At 37.0% G+C, this 12,899-nt stretch overlaps 1 protein-coding gene across 10 annotated transcripts in view; it reads left to right on the top strand.

Annotated features, from left to right (window-relative positions):
• Window positions 1-12,899, top strand: part of PPP1R12B (protein phosphatase 1 regulatory subunit 12B) — a 267,914-nt gene that overhangs the window by 171,861 nt on the left and 83,154 nt on the right. Inside the window, exon 19 of one of the 10 annotated variants that reach the window (XM_053604150.1) lies at window positions 2,521-2,659. The exons of 8 other annotated variants lie outside the window; for them this stretch is intronic. In XM_053604150.1, coding sequence (XP_053460125.1) covers window positions 2,521-2,538 — 18 coding nt within the window. In that variant the 3' untranslated portion in view covers window positions 2,539-2,659. Of the gene's footprint in view, window positions 1-2,517; window positions 2,660-12,899 lie in introns of those variants that run through there. One more of the 10 variants, XM_053604149.1, reaches the window with a different exon arrangement.

The following is a 12,899-nucleotide window of genomic DNA, read 5'->3' as shown; positions in this document are numbered from 1 at the left end:
AATTATGCCTAAACAGAGAATCTGAATGATAAATTACATGATTTAATGATAAATTAAATCATCATCTCTGGAGGCTTATACAGCTTACTTAAATCCAGGGAATTACAATAGGAAGATTTCATTGTCATCAGTTGTTGTCTATGAAAATGTTTGTCTCTATTTTTATGACCTTCTTGGCAGTACAAAATGCTAATCTAGGGCACAAAGTAAGGAAAATTAAGATGATCTTGATACAGTGCTTTCTAGAGAATTTCATTTTAGGACTATTGACTTAAAATTATGAGGAAAGGCAGAGACTGATGATGTTCAGCATGAAAGTCATTTATCAAACTGAAAAACATTTCATCCATTTGCTTGAGGGATCGACTAGTGTTTACTATGTGTTAAGTAAACTCCAGTGTGAATGAAAAAGGAGTAGAAACAGCCTATTATCTCTAGACTGGCAACTTTAAATGTGTACAGATGAGGGTTGGTATAAGCATATTCCAAGTGCCAATCTTTAGCCCCACCAACAGTGCAGAAGAGAAAGTTGATGATGGATCAGCATAGGATGAAGCATCATTTTCATAAAAGTCATATGTTTGCTTGCTTCAGTTTATTTCAATAAAATTCTTATCTGTTTTCACCTCTAGGCACTCTCTTCTAATACTAGCAGGCCTGATACCATTATGCATGTGGGCCTATGGTGCAACATACCTAGTCTTAGCTGAGTATAATTTGTTGGACTTCTACTTCAAGACAATCAGTAGTATCTTATGACCACTATCTCTCCCCTACCTCCATGTTCATCCATCAGAGAGTAGAGTTAACTCAGCTTTGCAGCAACAAATGTACCAGTCCAAGGAAGGGCATTCTGTTGAAATGTCTCACAATGATAATTTAGTGCATATTTTCAAATATCTAGAAAAGAAGATTTTGAATGTTCCCAACACAAAAACTAATAAATGTTCAAAATGATAGATATGCTAATTAACTTGATCTCGTCATTACACATTGTATACATGTATTTAAATATCACTCTAAAAAAATAAGTATCACTCGTACCCCATAAATACATTTCATTAATAGGTGTCAAAAATAAAATTTAAAAAAGAGTATGTGATAGACCAGTCATGCATTGTTATGCTGGTGACATCAAGAAACAACCAACATGCTTAGAAGGCTGGGGATCCTACTTAAGTCCAACACAGTGCTGGGTTTAGTCCAAACCCATCACCATTGGCATATTGTGAACCAGTGAAACCTACAATGAACATATGAGTTAACTTCTTAGCATCCCCTGGATAGATGTGTTTTTAAAAATCCTGTTATGGGGCAGCGCCTGTAGCTTAGTGGTTAGAGCACCAGCCACATACACCAAGGCTGGCAGGTTTAAACCCGGCCTGGGCCAGCTGTGATGCCACGGCACTCTACCCAGGCAACAGCTTGAGACTCTGTCTCAAAAATAAAATTCTGTTACAACAGTCTCTGGAAATCTTAACATTACATATCCTTTCCTTGCTAAGTGAAAAAGAGACTTAATCTGAATCCTAATTTGAAGAATAGGGTTTTCTAGCCATACCTGAAAATGCAGGTGTGTGTTTGCTGTTTTCTTTGCTATCGTGGTAATTGTATCAGGATATTTGCCCTGGAAAGAAAAATCATAGGCACACCACACAAGGTGGTGGTCATTTCCATCTTTTTGTTTGTTTGTTTGAAGATACTTACTTTGTCACTAGAGTGTAGTGGTACAATCATAGCTCACTATAACCTCAAATTCCTGGGCTTAAGCAGTCTTCCTGACTCAACCTCATGAATAGCTGGGACTCCAGACATGTGCTACCACTACCACACCTGGCTAATTATATCTTAATGTTTTTTAGAGACAAGGTCTTGCTATGTTGCCCAGGCTGGTCTTGAACTGGCCTCAAACAATCCTCCCAGCTCAGTTTCCCTACGTAGCTGGGATTACAGATGCCAGCCACTGTGCCCAGATCCTTTCTATCTGTTTTTTTTTTTTTTTTTTTACCTGCCTGGCTTCTTTTTTTGCCTGCGAGCCTTTTGCTTTACATTGAGTTTTATGTATTGCGTTCTTACTGTTTTCCCCATACTCCTCTGGAGCAGATTGTTTCTCAGGCCAATCCTGTTGTGTAATTGAATTTGTCACTAGAGGGCACAAGTAGTCAACAGAAAAGATGTTGATGAACAAGCAGAAGCTGAGCAGAAGGTAAATTGCTTTTGTTTTAAAGGAATTGTTGAAGAGCCTAGTTCAATGTAGTATAGGTATCTGCCTCCCATCTTTTGGCATCATAGATTGAAAAGGAATTTAGAGATAACTTGGGTTAGGAATCTCACTTTATAGTTAAGAAAACTGAGGTCCAGAGAAGTTAAGAATTATTCAGGAATGACAACTCTCCTAGAAGTGCACCCTATACCCTTTTTCAGGGAATCTTTTATTTAACTGTAGGGAAAGAGACCTGAAATTAGGGCTTACATCATTTTCCATTCCCTATTCATCCATTTGATTTTTTTGCTCAGCAGGTTACATGTTCGAATTGACTTGCTAGTAGCATCTCACCTCCTTGAGTGAAGGAACATCTTCTTGAAGGACAACTTAAAAGCCTACTCAGAGTATCAAGATTCAGTGGGTAGAGCATCAGCATTCTTCTGCTGTCCTTGACATAGGTGGGTAGTTATGTCTGTCAGGAAGTAAGAATTGCCACACTTTTTTTTTTATTTCCCTAGAATGTCTGTTGATTTTAGACAAAACAAGTAACAATCTGAACAAAATTATTAAACCTTGCCACCAGATTTAGCAAGGTAGCTGTCCCAGTCCAGAGTGGAACCAGTAGGTCTGGATTACAAATCATCCCTCAATATGCCTTGGTAAAGAAGATACTATTCAAGAATTACTCATGGATATCAAGATATCCATGCCTTAGATACCTGGTGCTATACTAGTGGAGAGATCTGTTAATAACATGTTCTAAAAGAGGTAAGCAATTATATATAAGGTTTTGGAAACTAAAAGAGAGATCACAACAGAAATTTGCTGGCAAAGCTTAGTTTTGAACTTTAATATAAAATAAGTGCCCCAGAAATATCTCTTAATACCAAAAGCCATGAAATGTATTTTTTTATTTTATAGTGACTTGCCTTTTACATGTGTCTTCCCATTTATTCATTCAACAAGTGCTTTTGAGTAGCTATTATGATCAGGTGCTTTTCTGTATTCTACGGATGCAGCAATGAACAAAAAGCCCTGCTCTTATGGAATATACATTCTAGTGTGGGAGACAAATAAATAGTACGTTAAAATGTGATGAATGCTATGGAAAAACCATATAGAGCGGGGTAAGGAGGAATTAGAGGTGCCAGTGTAAATAGGAGGGTGACATTATAAGTAGGGTGGTCAGGATAGGCCTCACAGAGAAAATATTATTTGAACCTAGACTTAAAGGATATAAGGTGAGAATCCATGTGGACATATGTGGATAAATTGTTATAGACAGAGAGCAGCAGTTGCAAAGACTTTAAGGCAGGTGCCTGGTATGCTTGAGAACAGATTTTAAAAATCTGCTAGAGCAGAATGGGCAAAAGGGCAGATGTCATGGATGGATAAAGCATTCTAAGAACTTTGACTTTTGATCAGCGTGTGTAGGTAGTCATTATAAAGTTTTGAGCAGAAAAATGACATTATTATATTTATATTTTAAAGGGTCTCTCTGCCTGCTATTTTGAAGACTGTACTTCTGAGAGGACATCAATAGAAGCACAGACATTAGGAGCCTGTTACAATCAACCAGGGGAAAACATTCATACCAGGGTAATAGCAGATAGTAAAGATGTTGAGAAGTTGTTAGAATATATTTTGAAGTTAGAACCAACAAGATTTCCTATTGGCTTTGATATGGGATGAGAAAACAGAGTCAAGGTTCACACCAAGGCTTTTAGCTAAAGCACCTTTAAAGGGTGAAATTTTTTTTTTTTTAAATAGTTTCTTTATTTTATTTTATTTTTTTTTTGTGGTTTTTGGCCGGTGCTGGGTTTGAACCCGCCACCTCTGGCATATGGGATTGGCGCCCTACTCCTTGAGCCACAGGCGCCGCCCTAAAGGGTGAAATTTTGATTGACTGAGATGGAAAATACTACGGGAAGAACAGATTTGCTGGTGGAAGAGCAGGGATTGGGATTTGATTTTAGAAGCATTAAATCTAATAGGTCCAATTGGAATGTTTTCACAAGGAAATGTCATTCCAATTTTAGTATATGTGCTACCGAAGCAAGCACTCCACAAGGAAATGTCAAGAGAACAGCGAAATGTAGGAATCTGGAGTTAAGTAAGCGGTCCAGGCTGGATATATAAACTTTAAATACAATATAGATTATATTTAAAACCATAAGAGTAGGTACAACTGTCAAGAGAATGAGTGTAGACAGAGAAGAGGTCCAAAGATAGAGCCCTGGGGCTCTCCCAAGTTCAAAGTGAGGAGAAGAGGAGGAATGAGCAAAGGAGACACTTGACTCCGAGAATACAGAATGTAGTTTCCCCCTTTTTCAAAAACAAAATCAAAACATAGAAAAATATATAGTTTTGTTATTGTTCTTATTTTACTATTTTTTCTCAACTTGTTTGGGGATATATTATCCATGAAATCTGTTCAGTGTGTTTATAAAGGGCCATGCAGTAGCGTAGGAGAGCTGGACATCCCAGAGCATCCACTGACATCCTTTGAAATACAAATTGCTACCTTTCTGCAAATCTCATCTAGAGACCTTTGAAGTCTGGGGATGTCATAAGACTATTTTGTGACATCAGAGAGATTCTATTGATAAAACAAGTCTGGAAATGACCTGTTAAGTTAATTCAATGATTGATCCCCTTTGCTTTGCCTAATTTTCCTCAGTTCTATTACATCTTTTTTTAACCTCATTACAAACCACACAATTAAAAAAAAATTTTTTTTAACCTCTTTGTTACATCTTTGAGTAACTATTACTTCAATTTCAGTTAAAAAGAGACTTTCTTCTAAAAACTTTTATTTCTAGGTGTTATTGTATACTAAAATCTGATTTAACTTTATAATGGCTAGAATGGCAATTATAGACTGAATTTAGAGCTGAAAATGACTTTAAAGGTTCACTTAGTGAACCCTCTCATTTAAAAGATAACTAGCCAGGCACAGTGGCTCATGCCTATAATCCTAGCCCTCTGGGAGGCTGAGGTGGGAGGATCATGTGAGCTCAGGAATTTGAGACCAGCCTGAACAAGAGCAAGACCCCATCTCTTACTAAAACTAGAAAAATTAGCTGGGCATTGTGGCAGGTGCTTGTAGTCCCTGCTACTCTGGAGGCTGAGGTGAGAGGATCACCTTCACCTGAACCCAGAAATTTAAGGTTCCTGCGAGCTAGGCTGACACCATGGCACTTTAGCCTGGGCAACAGAGTGACACTTTGCTTCCAAAAAAAAAAAAAAAAAGATAAGGGCTGAGGCCCAGAGAGGTTGAGTGATTTTCCAGGATCTCATAGTTGTATTCCTAGTCTACAGCTGTTACATTACCTTCCAATTGTATAAAGTTGAATCTTTATGCCTGTTACATATCTTATGTCATACTATATACTGTTATGACAAGCAATATAGCTTGGTAGTTAAGAATATAGATCCAGGACCTAGATTCTCTTGAGTTTAAACCCCAGCTTGACCATTTAACCACTTTGGATAGGTTACTTAACTTCCCTATGCTTTAGTTTCCTCATCTATAAAGTGGGAATAATAATAATATCAATCTCGTAGAGTTCTGAAATGAAAATGAACTAATACCTTAAAATAATTATAGATGATTGATATTCATTTAAATTATTTTCCAAATCTACAGGTTCCTAAGTCTAGATGAGAGTAGGGCTTTTGGAATATTTTTATTGACCCTAAGCTCATGTTATTTTGAAGTTAATTATTAATTTATCCTTAAAGAATGTATTATTTAGAGCAGCTGTCCACAAACTTTTTGGCACCAGGGATCAGTTCATGGAAGACAGTTTTTCCACAGAAGAGGGCAGGGGAAGGGAGAAGAGATGGAATTCAGGTGATGATGTGTGGTGTGAGCAGTGGGAGCAAATAAAGCTTCACTCTCTCCCTGCTGGTCACTTCCTACCGCGTGGCTGGGTTCCTAATAGAAACCTTCCTGGCGCCAGGGACTAGTTTCATGGAAGACAATTTTTCCACAGACCGTGGTGGGGGCCTGATTCCTAATAGGTCTACAGCCCAGGGGTTAGGGAAAAAGGGAAGGAACTAGGACTAAATATTTCAAATTTTGTTTGGCTTTGAGTATCTGATCAAATCAAATCCCTGCAAATTTCTCTGTCAATCAGGCAGGCTTTCATTTTTACGCCTAAATTACCCCTTTTGTTTATATTCCTGCCAGTGTTTCCAACAGATCTGTGCTATTTTCCCTCTACCCTGTGTCTTTGAGTAAATAACAGCCTTTTAACAGCCTTTTTTCCTGTTTCTCTCATTTCTCCCAACTTTGCATCTGGCTATTTGCTGGATCTTTTCTCTCAAACAGTACTTTTTAAATCTTATTACTTAATCTTGTGAAACCCCTTTATTAGCTGGAGTGTATCCAGCAATTTTCTGTCCACTCTCCACTACCAGGCAGTATCTTTGCCATTCTCCTTTTAGGTAAAATTCTAGGTCTGTTTTGCTTTCCCTCTCTCTGGGACCTGATTGCCTAATATGGTAAGGTATTTCCCAGACAAGACTGCACTGTTGAGATAGAACAACAGTTTGACTAAGTTTAAGGACATAGTAGGTGAGCTTTCAGAGAGTTAGTTATTTATGTAGTAATATTTTTTGCAGTATTCTGTATGGCAACTGTGATCTTTTATTTTAAACAAGATCCTGTTACTTTTAACAGATTAAAGGGATAATGTAAATTTTTTTTCTTCTCTATCCTCTTTCTCATTAGGCAGATAAGGAAAAAAGGAAAAGATAGTTTGTCCCTTGAATGAGAAGGTTTTGAGAGGGCAGAGAAATTTGATAACATATTCATAAGGATATAAAAAATAAGGATAGATTTAATAAGCAATCACTGTTGTAAACAGTCCTGTTGGAGTTAGCCTCTGGAAGTTGGCTGGCGTTTCACATGTAGAAAAGCAAACAGTCCTGGATTTTTACAATTGATGACAATGAGCAGTCCCAAGGAAGGAGATGGAGATTGAGAAATGGCAGCCGACCAACTGTGTGTGTGGTTAGCTTCCTCTTAGCCAGTGTGCACTGAAGAATCTTCTCTATTGGTTAAGTCCACATTGGCTTGGAAGGATCTGTCCTCTCACTGTACGTTTGCTCTTGCTTTGCAAATGTAGTTTCTTAAAATACTGCAGATGCTATGATTTTCTATATATGGGTTGTGCCTGCTCTAGCCCAAGTTGTATAAACCATCTTAAGAATAAAGTTTCTTTTTGTATTTTCCTTTTATGCACTCTATTAATTTTAGGTCATGCTATTGCCAAGGAAACCTCAGTAATCAAACTCACATGTATTCCTTTGAGACCCTATAAATTTTGGACCCAGTATCTCATTACATCAGTGAATTCTGCTTTATTCATAAATCTTTTTTAAAGATAGAATAAATTGACCTTCAATGTATCTGAACTTCTCTTATTCATCTTATCCAAAGATGTGAAAGTTGTATCCAACTACAAAGGATAGTATAGTTAACCTCCCAGCCTTTTCTTTTCTTCTCACTTCTTCCTTTTGCCTCCAGCTGCCATCAAGGTATTGGTTGTGACCTGTGACCATGTCTTTTTGGTGGAGAAAACACTGATGAGCTTAAAACTCTGCTAGAGCTTTTTTTTTTTTTTTGAATGATTAGAAAAGATAATGCATTTCATTAAAGAAAATTTATGAAGTGTAAAAAAGCACAAAGCAGTGGTTCTCAAAAGCAACAGAAACATTTTTAGAAGCGATTATAGAAGTTCTTAGGGGTACTTTTAGGGAACATAGTGATGGAGAACATTCTTCATGCCTTAAATGGAACGGGTCAGAGATGCTAGATGTCCCTACAATGTCCCATAGCAAACAAGTCCTGAAACTTGCTTGACTTTTGACTGTCTCCCTTGACAATCATATATGAGAAAAAGCCTGTTACCTGAGCACAAAACCAAACTTGATTTTATGTATTAACTCAGTTTCTTGTTGGGGGGATGAGGGAGGCAGTTCAGAAAATTCAACCATTATGTCAATTGAGGAGAAATGACACTAATTTTAACTTAGTTTTATTTATCCCTAATAACAATGCCATTTGTATAATGACCACATTGTACTGCACATTCTACAGATCTGCTTTAGACTTCTGCCTTTGCGATGATTCTATGATGTACCCCAATCTCTGACTACTTCTTTATTATGCCTTCTAGTGTTATTGACCCAAGAATTCAAACATTAAAATATGTATTTTATTCTACGTTACTTTGCTTTTATTTCTTAATTTTTTTATGATTTTAGCTAAGTTTTATAGTTTTATATCTGTGGATTTAATTCTAGGATAGTAAAGGGGAAGAGCTGTTCAAAATGCTTGTCAATAAAGGATGAGAAAAAATTGTCCATAACCATACTATTTAGAAGAGATTATTGTTAACAGTCTAGTGATTTTCCTGCTGGTATTTTTCCAAAGATTTTCTTTTAAAACATATTTAAATAAAACATATTTAAAACCAAGTAATGACATTCTTTAGAAAAGGATCATTTTCAACTTGAGCATTCCTGGAACCCCATCATTACCATGATGACAATTTCATAAGGTTGTCTTCAAAGCACTTGGGTTCAACTCTTTTATCAAAGTAGTCAGTCCTATGATGGCTTTGATCATAGAGAGTCTTTGGGAATAATTGTTCCCCTTTCAGTTGAAGTCTAAGGGTTACCTTGGTTAAAAGTATTCATTTCTTCTGTTGATAGCATGGCTGGAGAGCTTAACCATGGCTTAGATTTAGCTAATGTTAGAGTTCTAGTCCATGATTGAGGTAGAAAGCTTTATATGGGATTTGAAGCCCTTTTTCAGCAAATGTAGTATTTATAGATTTACCCAAGCAGGAAAGTTGAGCTTGAGACACTAACAGATGTTGCCTTTAAAAGTATTATTTTACTAGCACTTAAAAGGTAGGATAGTTGGAGTGAAAATATGATCATAATCTACTAGTTTTAATTTTTGTCTATGCCATCTCAGTTTTCAATCAGCAAGTTCAGGAATCAGCAGCCACTTAATGACATGAATCTCTTCATAGAGAAATCATATTCCTATAACCAAGTATGATCTTTTAAGGTATATAAATGTTCACAGAGGTGTCCCTTAACACATTTTGGAAGTGTACACTTTTTAAAAAAAATGCTTGGCTTTTTTATACTTTAAAATTTTTTTAAGTATTTTGTTATAACCTGAACTCTTATGCCTTAAACTATGCCAATATTATTGACTACTGAGACAAAAGGAGTGATTTTTTTATAAACCCATTGGTAAATTAAGAAATAGCTCAAACTAAAATATGATGGTACTATATCTTATAGCTCTTATTATATTTGTGACCTTTTTTCAGGTGATAGAAGCATTTTAAGAGGAAAATAACATGCTTGCTATTATATCACTAAATAAAACATTTTATACTTTAAAATAGCATTTTGCTTAGGAGTTGAGGGGGAGCTTTCCAAAGTGATATGCCAAACTGGTGAATTAATGGGGCTGTTTAGGGTGATTGAATGCTAAGTTTTTCATTTCTCCAAGTGTCTGGTATGGCTACTTGCCAGCTGTTGTGAAGCACCCCACTCAGCCTTCCTGAGGCTTATGAAGATGTTTGCACCTATTCTCCAGCAGTGTGATTTGTGGGAGAGACAGTGGAAGCAGGGCCAGCCTAGTCTTCATCTGTGGCCCATAACTGTCTAAGTCAGAGATTAGCAAACTTTTATGTAAAGGGCCTGATAGATTGTCTACTTTGCAGACCAAGTAGTCTACAACTATTCAACTTTGCTGTCACATTGGGAAAGCAGCCATAGACAATAGGTAAACCAATAAAATTTTATTTACAAAAGCAGGCTGATAACTGGATTTGGCCTGCAGGCCAGGCCACAGTTTGCTGGGCTGTGCTCTAGGTTACTGATACAGAAAGTGTTTGCTGATTGTCAGCATGACTCCAAATGTCAATTTTCTCTCCTTTAAGCACTTCTCTGATAACTCAGCATTTTTCCAATTCCCTGATCCTTTACTATCATCAATAGCTTGTGGAGGCGCTCATCTATTTGGAAGGCTATGTGTTATTTGGGACAGCAAGAAGGAGTTTTGGTCCTTACAGGAAACAAGCTGCAAAGCTTCCTGAGCAAGTGAATGAAGAAGAAAGGGAAAATTACTTCCATGTCATTTTAAATATAGTTTCTCTGTTATTTTCAGTTTATTATCTTTTGAGGAGAAAGTCTGAAATGGTTCTCCTAGTATATCCCTATCTGCTTTTCTCATCTGAACTTATTCCTTCTTACCTCCCAAGGACTAGTCTTTGAGGTTAGCTAAGGTTACAATTGGGAATATATATTCACTTTTCACTTGACATTCAGTTTTTCGTAGAACATGACCATAAGTAATTCACCTTTAAGGCTCACACGTTTTTGAAAGGTGCCTGTCAGAGTATTGTTAATTGCTTTCATTCACTTTAATTGCTGGTTGTCATTGGAATTTCTTGGTTAGAAGTAGATAATGGAATTTAGTAGTCTTGTTGCCTTGTTAACTTTTAATCTATTGAATATATTCAGAGAGAACTTTCTGGGGATTTGTGGAAGAGTTGACAGAAACCTTCAAAATGTTGATGCTGTGCTTGCTTGAAGTGGTAGTTAAAAGGAGTAGATTTTTGGAAAGAGAAGCTAAAATTCCAATTCCTCAACAAACTTTAAGAGAAAAAAAGTAATGAAAGCTGACATTAATACAATAAAGACTCATAGAAGGTATAGGAATTGAGCATGAGTTGGCACAATAAATTTTATGCCAAGTTAACAAAACCAGATTTTTTCTTGAAAGTAAAGATCTACCCATGTATTGCATGTTATCTGGGAAGGCCTTTCTTGGGTCACTGATGATCTCTAGTGATCTGGAATAAAACTAATAAAATATAATTTGGGCAGTTTATAAATAATTTCTGGAGTACTTGACTTAGAGCTAAGGGCACATGTGGATACTGATGTCCAGCAAGTTGAGCCATTTTTAATAATAATCTAATAGGTGAATCTTTTATAGTAGTCTTCCTCAATCTTGTTAATAAGAATCACTAGGGTTATTTGTTTATAGTATAGATCTTCAGGCTTCTCCCCTTGAGATTCTGGATTAGGAGGGGACATGGTGGTAAAGGGTGGAAGGCCTGGGGATCTGTATTATAAAAGTCTCCCTAGTGATTTTTTTTTTTTTTGAGACAGAGTCTTACTTTCTTGCCTCCAGTTGAGGGCTGAGTTGTCATAGCTCACAGCAACCTCAAACTCTTTGGGCTCAAGCAATCCTCTTGCCTCAGCCTCCCAAGTAGCTGGAACTACAGGCATCCACCACAATGCTCAGCTATTTTTTTAGAGATGGGATCTCGTTCTTGTTCAGGCTGGTCTCAAACTTGTGAGCTCAAGCAATCCACCTGCCTCAGCTTCCCAGAGTGCTGGAATTATAGGAGTAAGCCACCATGCTGGCCTTCCCTAGTGATTTTTTTAAAATTATTATTATTACTATTATTATTATTATTATTATTTATTGTTGGGGATTCATTGAGGGTACAATAAGCCAGGTTATACTGATTGCATTTGTTAGGTAAAGTCCCTCTTACAATCATGTCTTGCCCCCAAATGTGTGCCACACACCAAGACCCCACCTCCTCCCTCCTTCCCTCTCTCTGCTCTTCCTTTCCCTACCCCTCCCTCCTTTCTCTCTCTGCTCTCCCCTTCCCCCCACCCCCACCATGTCCTTAAATTAACATTAATTGTCCTCATATCAAAATTGAGTACATAAGATTCATGCTTCTCCATTCTTGTGATGCTTTACTAGGAATAATGTGTTCCACTTCCATCCAGGTTAATACAAAGACTGTAAAGTCTCCATTTTTTTTAATGGCTGAATAGTATTCCATGGTATACATATACCACAGCTTGTTAATCCATTCCTGGGTTGGTGGGCATTTAGGCTGTTTCCACATTTTGGCGATTGTAAATTGAGCTGCAATAAACAGTCTAGTACAAGTGTCCTTATGATAAAAGGATTTCTTTCCTTCTGGGTAGATGCCCAGTAATGGGATTGCAGGATCAAATGGGAGGTCTATCTTGAGTTCTTTGAGGGTTCTCCATACTTCCTTCCAAAAAGGTTATATTAGTTTGCAGTCCCACCAGCAGTGTAAAAGTGTTCCCTTCTCTCCACATCCATGCCAGCATCTGCAGTTTTGAGATTTTGTAATGTGGGCCATTCTCACTGGGGTTAGATGGTATCTCAGGGTGGTTTTGGTTTGTATTTCTCTAATATTAGGGATGATGATCATTTTTTCATATGTTTGTTAGCCATTTATCTGTCTTCTTTAGCCATTTATCCCTTCTAATATTAGGGATGATCATTTTTTCATGTTTGTTAGCCATTTATCTGTCTTCTTTAGAGAAGGTGCTATTCATGTCTCTTGCTCATTGATATATGGGATTGTTGGCTTTTTTCATGTGGATTAATTTGAGTTCTCTATAGATCCTAGTTATTAAGCTTTTGTCTGATTCAAAATATGTAAGTATCCTTTCCCATTGTGTAGGTTGTCTATTTGTTTTGGTTGTTGTCTCCTTAGCTGTACAGAAGCTTTTCAGTTTAATGAAGTCCCATTTGTTTATTTTTGTTGTTGTTGCAATTGCCATGGCAGTCTTCTTCATGAAGTCTTTCCCC

This window comes from Nycticebus coucang, chromosome 10 (assembly GCF_027406575.1).
Source record: "Nycticebus coucang isolate mNycCou1 chromosome 10, mNycCou1.pri, whole genome shotgun sequence".
Lineage (NCBI taxonomy): Eukaryota > Metazoa > Chordata > Mammalia > Primates > Lorisidae > Nycticebus > Nycticebus coucang.
This window is presented reverse-complemented; position numbering and strand designations above follow the sequence as displayed.